Raw genomic sequence first — 16445 nt, 5'->3', positions numbered from 1 at the left:
AATATTAATAAATGTGGAAAACGGGCGCGAAAAGATCGGCCAGTTGTAAACTGCTGCCTTTCGAGCCGCTCGCGTTATACATTATTATGATTACAATAATTATGTAATAAATACTTAAAACGATTATATAGGACGACTGATTCCGCAATGAAAATTTCCTTTTTCGATATTTTTGAGCTATGCAATGTGTCAGGGAAGCAAAGCGTTGCAAGAAGACTGTCTGCGTCAATTTCGAATAACTGCGATTCCAATGCGTAGCCAGTTATGAAGACTCTTAGCTAGGCGATAAACAATAATGAAGAAGAAGAAAAAGAATAATAAAGATTATGAAAACGTAGTTATACATATATAATTCTTGCGTCTAACGCCGATCGTTGGACACTGTGTAATATTCGCTATATTGCGCGCGAACGCGACACCGACGAATGCTATATACACTGCATAGTCTCTTCTTTTATGGATTATTCCTGCGTTAAGATTCGCCTATTATCGCATACCACTTCTGTTTCCTACTTTTAGTTGTACTATGTCTAACTTTATTTTTCTTTATCATACTGCGTGTACTCGTCTCGAGAAAGAAAGTCTAGAGATGAGGTCAATATTGTAACGATTTCGAGCGATACTTGAAAACAATTCTTCGAATGTATAGTCATGATGCATGATTTAAGTATCTTAGCGTTATGTATACTTCTGTATTTACGTTCTTTTATTTATTTTACAAGAGAAAAAAAGCGTCGCATATACTCATTGTCTTTTTCTTTTATATGAATTCTCGTCGCATCTTTCATTTAATCTTCGAATAAAGTCGACTTGTTTTTAGAAAATATACATAATGATCTGTGAAAAAAGTTGCGTTGATATGATTCATCTCTCTCTCTTTATCGTCCACACACGCACACGAGTCCTACAGTCCATTGTTTCTTATATGTAGATCCGCTCGGTTCTCTCCTCGAAAATCCTCTCTCTCTCTCTCCGCAGCTTCCACATCGTGATTGTCCCTATATAATAATAGCGAGCGAGCGCTTTTCCTCTTTGTGTCTCTTCGAAAAAGTGTATGTGTGGTCGTCGCGTGCGAATCGGCGTCTCAGCGCTGCCGAGAAGAAAACTGCGTTAAGGCTTAACAACAATTATACCTGTGGACAACGATCCGTCGCTATACAGAGAATGAGACTTTGTCGACGCTGTGCCTTGGCGGCTCATCGACGTGGATTATTTTCACGGACGATTGTAGTCGGTGTGGACGAGTGGCTGTATGTTCGGGGGCAGCGTCCGATACACCTCGTAAGGCACGGTCTCTGCAACAATGCGAAACAAAGCGAAACCAGTGAAGACACTAAAGAATTACGGCGTTGACTCAATAAACAGTTACTCGAAACGATCTCTCGTTCTTTCAATCTACTCTCACCTGTGCACTATAACTATTATCTCTCTCATTTTATTTTCCTAATATCGTTATACAGTCATACAAAGTGCGATGCCTCACCTTTACACGTGTACTTGAGATTCGACCAGAGCACCATTTGCTGGGAGAAAGCGAAGACTCCGAGTCTGCCGCCTTTGAGGGTCGAGTCAAAGTTATTGCCAGAGTCGGCGATGAGCCTCTGGCCTTCGTAGATCCAGAGACGGATCAAACCGATCCTCGGCCTGTGAATCAATCGCCACCTGTAGGACGTGTACTGCTTCCAGCCGACCTTTCGCGGATCCTTCCACAGCAGTTTCACCTGTTGAACCATCGAAAAAGTTTTCACTCGACGTTAAAGCGCAAAGATTTGGATGTCGCCTTTATCCGAGTGAGTATGACGCAGACCTGATCGCGCGTGTTGCCCGTATGCCAGAGGCTGTTGCGCATGATTTCACCGGGTCCGGTCTTGGAGTCGACGAGCTTCAATTGGATGCCAGTTTCAGCGACGGCCCGGAAGGGTTTCGGCTCCCAGTATGTCTGCAGCACCTTTTTCCACATGACCGTGTAGAACTGCCGAGTGTTTTGATAGGAGAAGACGAAGCCCACGTAATCGTCGTCGATATCCGTGTTGACGAAGAACGTACCCTCGAAATCGACGCCGCTGAAGCTGTCCAAGCCTGAACGAGAAAAAAACATCGATGACATCTATGGATATTTATGGGTGAACAAAATCGTACACGCTTCAAACATTTCAAGTCAACATGTGCATTCCGAGTTTCCATTGTTTCTGATTTTGTTTACAACTGTAATTTTGCTATTTAAACAGCATTTTTTTTTAAACAGCATCGGGGGAAGAACGATCGCTCTTTAAACAACTTTCTTCGCAGCAGCGTGAGCGCTCCGGCAAATTTGATAATGGCCGATCAGGCTGACTTACCGACGGCAATTCCAGGATCGCTATTCATCGTCTGATAAATTTCGGAGCCATTATGGTGAATCTCCCAGATTGGATCTTCTTGGGTCTTGCCGTAGGGGTCAAGAGCGATGGTGTCGTATTTTCGGAAATCTGTAGCCCAGACTCGGCTGTTGTTCGGGCAGATGTCGATGAGGTTTCCGACCTTATCGTTATCGTTGTCATCGAAGCAAGCGTCGCCGATTCCGTCACCTGCAATTGTTATTCACGCGTCACCAGATCGAAATCCGAGTGGTCGTTATGATTTCGGATCGCTTTTCCAAATTGAAAATTTTCCACGGCCCAAGCGGCTGAAAAGACACAAGCCGCCGATGGGCAAACACGAAAGCAACGCGATTCAGATATTCCTTATAACCCTCCGAAAAATAAGCCTGAATACACAGCTAGGGGAGAGCAGTCAATATAATCTACGTAGCCTGATGATATTTCAGATAAGGGGATAATTCAATCGACGCAGCTCACCATTGAGATCCGCCTGATCGGGATTGTGCACGTAGGGGCAGTTGTCCTCGTGGTTGAGCCGGTCGTCGTTGTCGGCGTCCTCGTCGCACTCGTCGCCGATGCCGTCGTTGTCCGAGTCGGTCTGACTGGGATTCGGATCGTTCTTGCAGTTGTCGATGTCGTCCTGGATGCCGTCCTTGTCCCGGTCGTGGTTGTTGTCGCAGACGTCGCCCACGCGATCGCCGTCCTCGTCGGCCTGGTCGGGATTGTGCTGGCGCGGGCAGTTGTCGCAGACGTCGCCGATGCCGTCGTGGTCGGTGTCTTGCTGGTCCTCGTTCCAGGTCTTCGCGCAGTTGTCCTCGTTGTTCGGCACACCTGCAAGACACGAGATCGTTGTTAAGAAGTAAAAAAAAAAAAAAAAAAACGGTAAGCTTTCGCTGGTCCTCGCGCGCGTACCATCGTTGTCCATGTCGTTGTCGCAGGCGTCGCCGATGCCGTCTCCGTCAGTGTCGTGCTGATCTCTGTTCTTCACGTAGGGACAGTTGTCGCAGACGTCCCCTACGTCGTCGGGACCCTCTTGGTCGCTGTCCGCCTGGTCGCTGTTGGCCAGCAGAGGACAGTTGTCCGACAGATTGAGCACTCCGTCGTTGTCGGCGTCCTCGTCGCAGGCGTTTCCCATGCCGTCGCCGTCGGCATCTTCCTGGCCGCTGTTGGGCGTCTTCGGGCAGTTGTCGGCTCGGCAACGCAGGTCTTGGCAGTTGAGCCGCTCGTCGGGGTAGCCGTCGCTGTCCGAGTCTACGCCGCAGATCAGACCGTCGCCGGCCCAGCCGACGTTGCACTGCACGGGCAAAGCAAGTTGACTTCAGTAAAGTCTTGGCCGTCTCGTTACAAACGTAACGAGAAAAGTACGATCTGCGAAACTAATTTCGAGCGCGGAATTTTAAGTTTCAGCGTTATTTTCTCGAATCTAAGTAATTGGATCGAGTGTGAAACTTTTAATGGCTTTTCGAAACTCATTTGTAAAGGTGTTTTCAGGTAGAATCGTCGATTAGTCGACTAGATTGAATTATTAAAAAAGCGATAATCACCCTGCAGGAATACTGGTTGACTGCGACGCAGATACAGTCGGCGTGTCGGTCGCATCTCATGACTCCATCCGGACAGACTTCGTGACTGGGATGGCAGCCTACCGTCTGATCGCCGACAAAACCGGCTTTGCACGCGCCACATCTAGCTGTCCCCTAAGAAAAGATTCCTTTACACTTTCTTCTATTAATATTTGCACAAATCAATGCCTCACTTACTTTAGCAACGTCTCTCTCTCTCTCTCTCTCTCTCTCTCTCTCTCTCTCTCTTTCTTTTGCTCCTCGCATGCCTTACTCTATAATTATGTATTATTTTATATAACAAAGAAACTCGTCCTCGATTGGGATCACCAATGCTTCGGCCGGTCGCGACGAGAGGCATCGCCAATCCAAATGAAAGGAACGTATACACAAGCAATGATAGAGAGTCATTTTTTTGTTTTTTATACATCATGTATATTTATTTCTTTATTTCGACGCATAAAAGAAGAAACTACAAAACGAAAGTTAATATATTAATAATGCATGTATAAGTAAGACAGAGTTATCGAACATATTCGTGTATGATGACTGAATAAAAGAGAACGGGGAAATGGTATGTAGAGAAGAGATAAAGAGCGCTATACCGACGCGGTGACGGGAAAGTGACGAACGTTACTCCAGAGGCACGGATTTACTCCCGCTTTTTCCTTATTACGCCTCATTTCTTTCTTTCGCTCACTCACCCACTCACTCGCACTTTCTCGTTCCGTATATAATACATTATCATTCACCCAAGGAGTGAATTCATCGATGTCGCATGCGTATAATCTACAGCAGATATATATATATATATATATATATATATATATAAACCACACTTGCACGCGCAGACACAAAGATTCTCGAGGCTCCTTTTTTCTCCTGATCTCGTGCGAGAGGTACAACTTTTCGTAAAAAAAGGCCGCTAGCGCTCGTTGCTCGTGTGTACGTATAGAATATAAAGAGAGGCGCGTCTGTGTAGAAAACTGCAAATAAGTGCTTATAATGTGCAGTATAGTATAGCAGTAGTATAGAGGAGCATAGATTTTCGCTAATATTTACTTCTGTATTATATGTAACGTATACAATATATATATATTTTTATAAAAAGTAGTGGTAACTCTGACGCGCGCGCGTGTGTATAAAAATGCCTATATAATGTACGCGTCGACCCAAAACTGCCGTACTCGCAAGCGTATATATATAGATAAATCGTTGATTCGGCTTATCGCCTATGTACAGTTAGCTGGGTCGGCATTATAGCGCTCTCGTTTCTCGATATAAGTATGCCTCGTCTACGATGTACGTAATAATATAGCGTTTGCCTTATTGTGTGTCAGTAATTCACGGGCAGTAAGTCACCTCGGAGTTGATGCAGTCCGAGTTCTCGACGCAGCCGCCGTTGTTGTCGCTGCAAGGGTCGATCTTGTAGCAGAACTGCTTGTGCGTCAGGGCGTACTCGACGCCGCGTCCCGAGGAGCTGTTGCCGCTCATGCCTTCGGGGCAGGGGTCGCATCTGCATATGCAAACAGAAAGAACGGAGCGTCGGCTCGCATTAGTGTACGCCGACAGTTCGTTCTGCGCGTCTGTGTATGTTTTTTTGTTTTCTTCTTCTTATATATAGCATATAGCTAAAGCTGCACATTTCAAATTTATTCTATATTTTGCCCGAAATTGCGCGAGCCGTAGTTTGGAACTACCGAAGCGTATAAGCGCTCGGAATTTAAAAGTTGGACGCATTTGCATGACAAAAAAAAAATAGCTGAAGGACGAGAAGTCCAAATCTCGTCTTCCGATTTAAAACTTGCGCGCGCGAGCGCGATGGGCATTTTCTCGTTCTGCTCTTTTCAGGGAAAGATTCTTTTCCCGCGCGGTAAAGTGATTAGAATCTCGTTGCAGCCGGAGAGTTGCGGAAAGTTCGAGGAAACTTTTGGAGAATCTTTTTCGCGCACTCGCGCTGCGCGGCATAATTTGATTAACGGAAGTATAATAGAGTCTAAGCGAATATAGGGCATTCGGTATATAGGGGAAAATGTTGAAAATCCAATTCTGCCCATATACCAATACGCAATGTGTAACGCTATATAAAAATCCGAACCATTTATCAAGCTGCGATAACGCGATACTCCCGAGCGGTTCGCAGAACTTGCTCCAACTCCGATGAAAGGGTCTTCCAAAGCTGTAAACGAGTTTATTAGGCACTTTGACTGTGCGCGGCTCCCCTTTCCTTCTCGAACTCGCGAAGAAATTCCAATAAAGCTCTCGCAACTATATATATATATATATATATATATATATATCATAATGCGTCATATATACAGAAGCGATATGATCTCACCTGTATCCGCTCTCGTACTTGTGGCACCTGACTCCCTGCCAGCAGGGCTTGGCAAGATCGCACTCGTCCTCGCGGCTGCAGCTGACTCCGTTGCCGTGATATCCGGCAGGACAGTGGCCGCATCGGAAGTACGGCGGCACGTGGGTCGGATTGCAGGGTACGTTCGGGAAGCAGGGATTCGGCTGGCAGGCGTTGATGCGCTCGCAGTGCTGCCCGTTGCCGGTGTAGCCGCGCGGACACGGGCCGCAGCTGAAATTCCATTTTCGCGCGTGCAAATTATTATACCGTGTGCATGATTAATTGTATATTGTTCATCAGCCGTACTACATCATCCGCTTATCCGTCCCATTTCGTTCGGATTCGTCTTGATTCCAGACAGTATATCTATACTATATATACGTTATATATGTTGACGCAACCCCAATTCCAATCGATCCCCCTGTCATCCCCCGGCTTCTCTTTTTCTCATTATTTTCGCTTTCTGATTGCTCGGCGACGCGCGGAAAACACTTTCTTTGCGTGTATTTCGCCGGCGAAACGTCGATACACAGATCAACAGAGCCACTCTCTGTTGCCGCTTAATTTTCCCGCCCCGTAATCAATCCGAGGACGCGAGGGAAATGTGTCCCAGCACGAATTCAGGCAGCTTCGCATGGTCCGCCGACTTTTTCTATAAATATAACGAGATACACGCGAACACGCATGAGACCCTTTCCAAATTTTCCGAATTATTCAAACCCACGCGGCAATAAATCCTACGCTGAAAAAATCAGCATCCCCCGCGCTTATAGATAGTCAATCTACTGTATACCCCGGCTTATTTTAGTTAACGTACCTGCGGTTATCCGCCCCCGCGTATATGTTTTATCCGCAAAACACACACTCGGTTAAATCAATTCTAATTTTCCCGGCCCCGGCGTATTTTCATTCTCGAAGGAACGTGCGTAGGGGGGAGTGCGAGCGCTTTCGTATGAAATGAAGGGATATATATATATATATATATATATAGATATATATTCGCAAAATGAAATTTGTTGAAATGTTGAGCTCCTTGATTATTAAAGGCACAATTAGGTTGAAAATAGTCTGCCTACACTCTGCGTAATAACTCGATTTTACTATACATACGATTTTCATGAACGATTCACAATTTTTCGGACTGAAGTGCGGTCGTAAACAAACATTTTAAGATAAACATTTTATCGGAGTTACAGTACAATTTCTCGTAGGCTTATACGAAAGTGCTCCAACTCGTCGAGAGTAAATTCGTAATGGCGGTAATAAATGGCAATGAAAGCTGCAGCCGCAGAGAACACTTACGTGAATCCGGTGGCGGTGTCCATGCAGTCGACGCCCTCGAAGCAGGGGCCGTCGCTGCAGCCGGGATATCTGCGGCAATTGCGCCCGTCGCCGTAATAGCCAGAGGGACAGCGCAGACACTGGGGACCGCTGGGGGTGTCACGGCACTCGGCGTTCGGGAAGCACGGCGAGTTGTACCGACAGCTTCGTGGAGGCGGCGGTGGCGCTGAAGCGAAAGACGCGTTACATTCGTCGCGTAATCGCAGGGACGTGTACCGAAGTACGTATCCATATATATATATATATTTTTTTTTAACGGGTATGAAGACTCACGTGTCGGTTTCTCCTGGCAGGCCGCGCAGTTCTCCAGCAGCTCCCGGATGCGCTTGGTCTCGAGCAGCTGCGAAACAGATCGTCTCTCATTCGCGCGAAATTCAATCGGATATTATGCGAATACAAGCACATTAAAAATTAAAAATAAACTCACGTTCAGATCGAGCTTGGTCCACATCTTCCTGATCGCGTCGATGAGCTGATTCAGCGTCTTGGCCATGAGCTCGTCCGTGTAGCAGCCTAATCCGGGCAAACACAGCAGCAGGGAGAGAGAGAGAGAGAGAATTGTTTACTCGATTTTACCATACGGCGAATACATAATATATATATATGTAGCTATCTAACACGAATGCAGACTAATCGCGCGTACCGTTGGGATCGACGAGGGCGGGAATGTCGCCGGGAATATCGCCCCTCCTCCTGACCCTCGTGCTCTGGTTGCCGTGCAGTTGGCGCGAGTCCTCCGGCACCTCGAGGTCGTAGAGCGTCGTGCTGGGGCAGTCCTCGCGGTGCAGAGCCTGCTCGATCTCGCCGCTTCCATAAATCCTCGTCCTGTATCTGCGCTCCCGGAACTGCCAAACAAATGAGAGACGTACGGACAGATGTTTAGGCGGCGTCGCCTCTTTTCTCTCTCTCTATCCTCCTCGCCATTGTTATTCATTCGGCTCTGGGCCGTTTGACGTGTCGCCGAGGGCTGCTTAGCCGCGCGCGAGGGGGTGGAAAATTTGCGAAGCCATTCTGGTTGTTCTTTTCTTTGTCGGCGCGTGCGCGAGCGTTGAGTGCCGAGCAAACGTTTATTTTCGAGCGCACACTAAATCCACTAATCGAGAGGAGCTCTCGAATTTTCTCTCTCTCTCTCTCTATTATAACGCGCGGCGGAAACCCCGAGCCATTGAAATAAAACTAACGCGCGCGCGTGTATACGTATATAAATTTTCGTAGAATAAATCCGTGTCGTAGTCGTGGAGAAAAGAGCAGAGGCTTTCAATTTACAGACGGCGAGAAGTTCTCGGGAAGTATAATCTCATGAATAAATCCTCGGAGCCGTAAACATTATTTCGGAAATGTCGCTTCGACAAGGCGCGCGCACACGCTGTATCTAATACACGGAGGAGGGTTGAATATAAATAACCCGGTCACGTATAGCAGCTTTTTATTCGAGAACGCGCGAGTATAGGGATCTCGAGCTTATGCCAGACGCTTTTTTTTGCTCCTCTCTCGGAGAATATTTTCCGCGAGACATCGAGGAAGTGGCGCATTATCGCTCTTTCTTAGGCGCGCGTAATGTATAACACGACGACTGATCGCTCGAGATGAAATGAAATTTCCTGCGCGCATATTACTTCACGCGCGAACACTCATCCCGAGTCACGAGTCGTAAAGTTGCATGAAAAGCGAGAGTCGAGGCGCAAACACGTGTCCTCCGCAGAGAGATCCGTCGTTAAGCCTGGGTAAACTGCCCGATAAAGCCATAGTCGGACGCGGATCCCCTACTCTCTCTCTCTCTCTCTCTCTCTCTCTCTCTCTCTCTCTCTCTCTCTCTCTCTCTCTTTCTCTCGGCGAGGAAAAAAGCGCGCAGGACACAACGAGTCATCTGTAGCCGCATACCGTCGGCGGCTCTTGCGGGAATAACAAAAAAGTGCAGCAGCAGTGAGAGAGAAAGAGTTGGGCAAGTGGCTGAGCGCGTGCGCGCCATATTTGGCGAGACCTCGTCCCACGGACTCGAGTCGCGAGAGCGCGCGCGGTACCTATATACTATACGAGCATACGTATACTCCAGATGCGACGCGCGTTCGTGTAGGATCAGAGACCGTATGCGCCTTGTGAGAATAATGCGCGTTATTGCACATGTGCGCGGCGAGGAGCGATGGCGAAATCAGCGCTGCAGCAGAATAGCGCGCGATCGGAAGGCGCGATGTATAGCATAAGCGAACGGTTTGCCCTTATCGAGAGAAAGAGAGGCTGCGTATGCGCGTGGGAAATCCGAGAAAGAGAGACGAGAGATATGAGGAGCCTATAGTGATTTTCTTGTGGCAGAAGCTCGCATGTCTCTATGAGGATCGTTGTTTATTTTTACGCGTATTTTTTGAGGGAGCTTAATTGACAGATTCAGGCTGTACCGAGGTGAGATGTCAATATTTTTTCAACGTGAGCCCATTTCGCAACCGCGTTATGACAGCGTTATGAAGCGGACCCACTTCTTTGACGCGCGCGCGCGCGTGCGTGTGCATTAAGGCTCGCTTATTTTTAGGGAGAACTTTTTCTGCTCGCGCGATGCCTCCCAAATAAATCGGAGACACTTATAAGGACGGCGCGCGGAAAACAAATGCGACGCATAAGTATGGATTTGAAGCTGACACGTGGTCGTTACAGTAACGGCCAAAAAGGCAGCGAGGATAACAATCCGCAGAATGACTTCCTAAACGCTCGTCGCTATAATCGCACTCACCACTTCGAGGGGCAGATCACCGGCGTGTTGAGCCATTTGTTTGAGGCTCCTCCTCAGCGCGATCTCGCCCTGCAGCTTGCAGTCGACGTAGACCTGGACCTTCTGGGCTCGCTGGTCCACGATAAGGACGAGGTTCCTGAAGGGCTCGGATATGTCCAGACTGTCGGCGACGATGTGTTCGCGACGCGGCTGGTTGTCCTGGACCGTCTCCAGGATTACTGAAGTGAGAGGTGAAGGCGAGACATGTATGATGTGAGACGTGCGAGGGTATAATATTATTATGCATGAAACGTATTGCGGTGACTTACTTCGCTTCGATCGCCTGTCGATCATGGCGACGAGTTTCGACTTGGCGTTGAAGGACTCCGCGGCGAAGAACGTCTCGATGGAGTTGGTCGGCTTCTTACGGGATTTCACGTGGTCCACGGTGATGGCGAACTTGTCGTCCATCAAGACCTTCTCCAGAGTTTTGGTTAAACCTTTGGAGGGGAAGAAGGTGCAATTGCTTTATGTACTTTTGACGATGGTTTGGTAAGATTGGCCGTTAAAATTTGAAGCGCGATATTTAAACGAGTTTTGATTTTATTTAGACAAATATGCATTAATTTTCGAATCGAAGCGGAAACATGCGAAACATGGCAATCGATTCCCCGGCGAAGTAGTGACAGTCGAGATGCGCCAGACGACGAATTAGGAGATTTTTGTTTGCTACTCGCGGATATAGTCTGCATTTCAGTTCTAATTGAACGACAATGGTATTTGTAAATAGACGTAGGTTAGGGTGCAGACGTCGGATAAATTGAATTAAGCCGCGATAGACAGTAAATTAGAGCAATTGGTGAGAGCGAAAGACCGCCGCTGTCGCTTCTCAAATCGATCAATCGCGCCAATAACTTTCTCGCAAGCAGTATATAATAATAATCGAAGTTTGTTTTTCGAGATTTGACCCAGTTCGACCCAAATCATGACACATAACTATATTCTTCGCTTTACGATTATAAAAATAAATCACTATATTTGTATAACATTCGAATTTTAAACTCATCGATCGTCTGGTTGCATCCAAATTTTGCATAACGGACGAATAAATAAATAGATCTAACGTGTCTCTCAACGCCTAACGTAATATGACGACTCCTAAAGGGACAGCGTTGCATCTCGGAGAACGTCGAGTTGACTGACCCGTGGCGTCTTGCGATGCTCTCGAACATACCCCACTGTTGACTACCGGGTTTTTCCTGACACAAACAGGCCACCGGACGGGTTTCCGCGCGATGCATCAGAGAGCACATCCAGCGTGAAAAAGGGCGCGAGATCGCTCGGCGCTCACTGCTCGCATTCGCGAGCTTTGTTGAGAGAAAATTTTTTAATTTTTAATCGCATCGCCCGGTGGATCACCATGGATTAGGTAACGCTCGCGACTACGAGCTTGCAGTTTGCGATTTTCTCTGGCGAAGAGTACATTTTTTTTAATTATGCTGTTGCGATGAAAAAAAGAGTTTTCCTTTGTGGATTTCGCTTTGAAGCTACTGATATTTTAACTGATTAAAAAAATTTGTTGTACGTTTGCGCGAATTCTAATAACGTTTTTTCACCAGTAATTCGGTATCTTGATATTGAAGTTGGCATATATATCAAATGATTTCAGTGGATTCTCAATTGATAATTTCACTCTTGGACCTTCGCCCTGATTAGCGTATACAGCCTAAAAAGTACAACTTGTTTACACGTTACTGGAATACACATTCGAACAAAAAGTCATAAACGTGAATCCAGGAAAAATGTTTTCACGAAATCGAAGGAAATGAAAGTAGTTGTTGGTTATATTGAAACGTTTTATATCCCTGAATTTTCCAAATTTATCATGTGATACTCGAACCGAGAATCGAATGATCTGATAAAATTACAAATTCCTAGTTCGCTCAACGCGCGATCAGCCTTGATAAAAAGTTTTTCCCCGAAAAGAAGCGTATACTCAGTTCATCGCAACAACGTCTAAATCGACTGTTAAAATTAACCATGCAGTGAATTCCCGTCCCGGCAGCGGCGGCAATTACACGTCGTCTTCCTATCGGCTCTTTCCTCTGTTTATATACTCCACATAATGTAACACACTCCCCCTCCTCCCCCTCCTCCCCCTCATCCCCCTCCACCTCCTCCGCTGCATACATCTATATCCGTAACGTCGCATTACGCTCGTGCGGGATGAGTAAAAAAAGGCGATACACAAACATGCGGCTCTTCCTCCGCCGCTTTCAAGCGCGCGAAACATAACACGCGTCTTTTGAACGTTCTATTCTCGGTGCGCCTTACTCGTCTTATGATTTTTACGGCTCTCGCGCCGGTGCGGCGCTTAAATATAGAAGATTAGAAAATAGTTTTTTCCGCTTCGAGAAGTGAAGTGAAAAATAAAAAATAAGGAAATTCATATGAATCGTATAGACTTACCCTCGTCGGGCGCGAGGCTCGAGCTAGAAATAGTGGCGAGCGCCACGAAGAGCACGATCGTAGCGACGCCTCGCATTGTGACTGATGTGCTCGGACGATCTGCACCAGAAATATACAAATTTTTCATGCCTTTTTCAACGTCGATATGTGCGATTATGTACAAGTGGGCGTTTACGTGAAATTTTTACTCTCGAGCTCGAGAACAACGCAGTTAGTTGGAAATTAATGATTTATATACAGTTACGGCACAGCTGCTGTACGCGAATTATTTACAAATGTTTAGTCGTGTTATCGATGTCGCACCACATACACGTTACGCATATACATATATTATATCACAGTAGGATACGTCGAAATAAAAAAATCACGTACGTCCGCACTGTATAAATACTCGAGGGAAAACAATAAGGTGTATTATATGCATGTGTATGGAATAACGAGTGGAATGAACTATACTAGGACACAAACACTGCGTACAAACTAAAGTAAAGCCAAGCGTAAAAACACAGAATGCCAGAAAGCAGCACTATATGGATTTCCCGCGAGATCCGATCCATCAAGCCCGCGATATAGCAATGGTTCTCTATATCGGTATGTATCCGATCGGCGCACACGCACCTTCGAGGGCTCAGCTGTCTTGCCGAGGACTGCGGGGCCGGCTCTCCCTCTCGGCGAGAAAAAGCTCGGGGATCTTGTCTGAGGAATCCGGAGTGAGAGAGAGAGAGAGAGAGAGAGAGAGAGAGAGAGACTATGCGATGAATGTGTGTGTATGTATAGATGTCTCTCCGCACACACTGCGGGTGTATTTACGCGCGCGACTTCGGCCGCGCTACTCGACTCTATGAAGCGCGTTTAGCCGGCTCCGCGCAGTTTTATACGGCGCCCACACGACGCTGCTGCCGCGCGCTCCTTTTTACGATAAACCTACTGCTCCTCTCTCTCTCTCTCTCTCTCTCTCTCTCTCTCTCTTATAGAAACGGGGAAAGAGCGCGCGACCGAGTTGACACGCGTTGTATTTCGGGGAGAAAAAGAGAAAGAGAGAGAGAGAGAGAGAGAGAGGGATGCCTCGGGACAGGTGGGACGGGGGATATAGCGGTGCGGTTCTCGGGTCCCTTACAGGATTTACAAGTGCAGCCGTAATGCGTCGTCGGGATTTCCGAAGACTTCTGTAAAAATAAACGGTGATGCTCTTTCTCTCTTTCGAGAAAAGCCCGAGAGCGAGAGCGAAATCGCGGAAAAAACACGGCAGAGCTCCGATTTCAATGCTGCGCAGACTTCTCGATATAAGCTGTCACGAGCTCGTCCTTATGCATCCCGCTCCTTCGCGCACAATGGACTTGCCTGCCAGAATCGTACATAATAAGCTGCACATAAGGTAGCGCGCGTTTATTCTCACAGCCCGCGGCGAGAGGCATCGCAGAGAGCGGAAAAGGGAATCGCGCGCGAGCGACGAGCGATAAGTCGCCTGAGCGTTCAGTGACATCGACGCCGATGCTTATTATCGGAGGCAATTGAGCGTTTTTACAGCGCGAGGTCGTGCCGGGCGAGTTTGCGCGCGTGTGTATACATATAGAGAGGAGAAAGAGAGAGAGAGAGAGAGAGAGAGAGAGAGAGAGAGAGAGAGAGAGAGAGAGAGAGAGAGAGAGCAATGGGCGGGTTTCCGCTCGAGAGCTTTTCCGAGGGATTTCTACGCAGCACGTTCGATGAAAGTTCTTCGGCCAAGGGTCTATTCGGGAATCGCCGGTTATTGAGCTTTTCATTTTTCCCCCTCACGCTTTCTCTTCCGCAGCGAACGAAGTTTCTGCGATTCAACTTTGCGACAGTTCAAAGCGTCGCGTACGCAAGCTAGAGTTCTTGATTTGTTTATGCAAGCTTGCGGCGCGCTTAATTTATGGCTACAAAGTGGAGGAAAAGAGGGAAAGGTTGTGCGAAACTTTCACGCAATAGTCGGTGAATTTATATCGAGCGAAATTTCAATTAAAAATATATATGGCAGGTTATTATAATATATAATATATATACCTACATCGAATGAAAGAAAACAAAGTAGCGAAATGGATGTCAATGTTAACTTCGGCCCTCGCACGCTCATATAGTCGCTGCAAATGGTGTATAAACATTGAATATTCATGGGGCGGCGGAGAGACTCGAGAAATGAAATCGCTAACCTAACGCTCATAATCGCCCGACTTTCCGATCGGGGGGAAAATTAGAATTTCGCAGGCGCGGCGCGTTCCACGCGCGACCTTGCGCACAGCTGGACGCACTCGGAGCGCGTGGGAAGCCGTTCCACCTACGGAATATTATATAGAACCCATTGGTCCTTATCCGTTAGCTGTACTCGTGTATTAACGGATCTCTCTCTCTCTCTCTCTCTCTCTCTCTCTCTCTTTCTCTCGTGCCGTTTCTGCGTTTCCTACTCTCCGTCGAGTAAATATAGCTCTTGATGCGTTTTTTCGGCGAAGAAGGCGCCGGTATTATTCGTATCGTATCGTACCGTAAGCTCGCGCCCGAGTTATCGTTTTGGCTTAACGGGCTGATTGCACTGCGATTGCGAGTTGTGCTGACCTTTGCGGAATTGCGGCGATGTATAGCATGGCCATTCGCCCGTATAATATTTGGAACTTTATACGTATAGTTATATTTCAAATAATTTATAACGAGCGCCGGAAATACCTCGATCGCATGCTGTTGCATTCATTCAAATATTACGCATAACATAGTTTGATGTTCGAACGCGCGCGGCTACCGAGTTCGAATAGTTCAAACGAACCTAGCTGTGCGTGAAAATTGATAGCGAAACAAAAACCGACGCTCGGCAAGCTTACCTGGCTCGGATTTTCCATGATGAGCTTGCTCCGATCATTCCTCGCGCCTCGATGAATCCCGTACGCGCGCACATGTTGTACCCACAGCGATAATTATCGATGAATCGCGAAACGATGATTATATTTTCCTGTATACACAACCCGCGCTCCGAGGAGCGCGGGCCATATCAGTTTCGAAGGGACTGTATACACTCACGCGCGTGCAATTCGTTTCACATCTCCGTTGCGCGCTTTTCGTAAAAATAACACTTCGTTAGCGCATACAAGCGCGTATATAGGCGAGGGTGGCGTTGAACGAAAATCATCACTCGTATTCTCCGTCGATGGGCGCTTTCCTCGTATAGCCTGCCTCACAGCGCACTGACGTTGTTCTTGATTTTCTCTGAAATCAGAGCGACGTGCGAGAGATTTAGAAAGAGGAATTAGCGAGGCGTCACTCCACCACGCGACGGAGTGTATTACAGCGATATATCGAATCAGGCTTGATTACATCAGCATCGCCAGCCCCGGATTAATTGAATCCGCCCCCCCCCCCTCCGCCCCGACCCCCGAATCTCCGCAGCTCCGATGGCCGAGAAATTGATATGTTGCATAAATATATGTATACGCGCATATAGGTAGAGGAAGACTCACCATCGCCGAGGTCGTTAATGCCGAGCTCGATCGCGTCGTACTTGCCCGATGGCACGAGGGTGATCTGCGTCTGGATGCGCACTCGTCGCTCGGATCTCGGCGAGGCCTGCTGCCAGCTGACTCGACAGCCCATCTCGTTGGCCGAGCCCTTGCTCGAGCACGTTATGATCTTGTGCGAGGCTGAGACGTCCTGGC

The 16445-nt window shown here is 47.4% G+C and overlaps 1 protein-coding gene across 5 annotated transcripts; it reads right to left on the bottom strand.

Moving 5' to 3' along the window:
* Window positions 1-160: 160 nt before the first annotated feature.
* LOC100114667 (cartilage oligomeric matrix protein) lies at window positions 161-16440 on the bottom strand. 5 transcript variants are annotated; one of them, XM_032598960.1, is made up of 18 exons: window positions 16251-16440; window positions 15618-15999; window positions 12790-12888; window positions 10650-10820; window positions 10342-10559; window positions 8263-8464; window positions 8047-8132; window positions 7893-7959; window positions 7581-7785; window positions 6261-6509; window positions 5285-5438; window positions 3905-4057; window positions 3273-3654; window positions 2838-3191; window positions 2340-2567; window positions 1808-2079; window positions 1484-1721; window positions 161-1295 (listed from the first exon to the last, which is right to left on the bottom strand). In XM_032598960.1, exons 3-18 carry the CDS (start codon window positions 12863-12865, stop codon window positions 1216-1218), a joined length of 3135 nt encoding a protein of 1044 aa, XP_032454851.1. In that variant the 5' UTR covers window positions 12866-12888; window positions 15618-15999; window positions 16251-16440; the 3' UTR covers window positions 161-1215. The 5 variants fall into 5 exon arrangements, with proteins under 5 accessions (XP_032454851.1, XP_031784383.1, XP_031784385.1 ...); XM_031928523.2 differs by lacking the exon at window positions 16251-16440 and adding an exon at window positions 14816-14888 and having other exon boundaries at window positions 15618-15970; XM_031928525.2 differs by lacking the exon at window positions 16251-16440 and having other exon boundaries at window positions 15814-15970.
* Between the last annotated feature and the right edge of the window lie 5 nt (window positions 16441-16445).

The sequence above is a fragment of the Nasonia vitripennis genome, chromosome 4, assembly GCF_009193385.2.
Source record: "Nasonia vitripennis strain AsymCx chromosome 4, Nvit_psr_1.1, whole genome shotgun sequence".
Lineage (NCBI taxonomy): Eukaryota > Metazoa > Arthropoda > Insecta > Hymenoptera > Pteromalidae > Nasonia > Nasonia vitripennis.
The sequence above is the reverse complement of the archived record's forward strand: the minus strand, read 5'-3'. Positions and strand labels throughout refer to the sequence as shown.

Bases quoted from the DNA above. Each gene is read 5' to 3' on its own strand.
- LOC100114667 (XM_031928523.2), bottom strand. The intron at 12,889-14,815 runs GTAGGTATATAT...TTTCTGGTGCAG, and splicing joins TTTGTTTTCTTTCATTCGAT to ATCGTCCGAGCACATCAGTC. The intron at 7,786-7,892 runs GTGAGTCTTCAT...CTTTCGCTTCAG, and splicing joins CTGCCAGGAGAAACCGACAC to CGCCACCGCCGCCTCCACGA.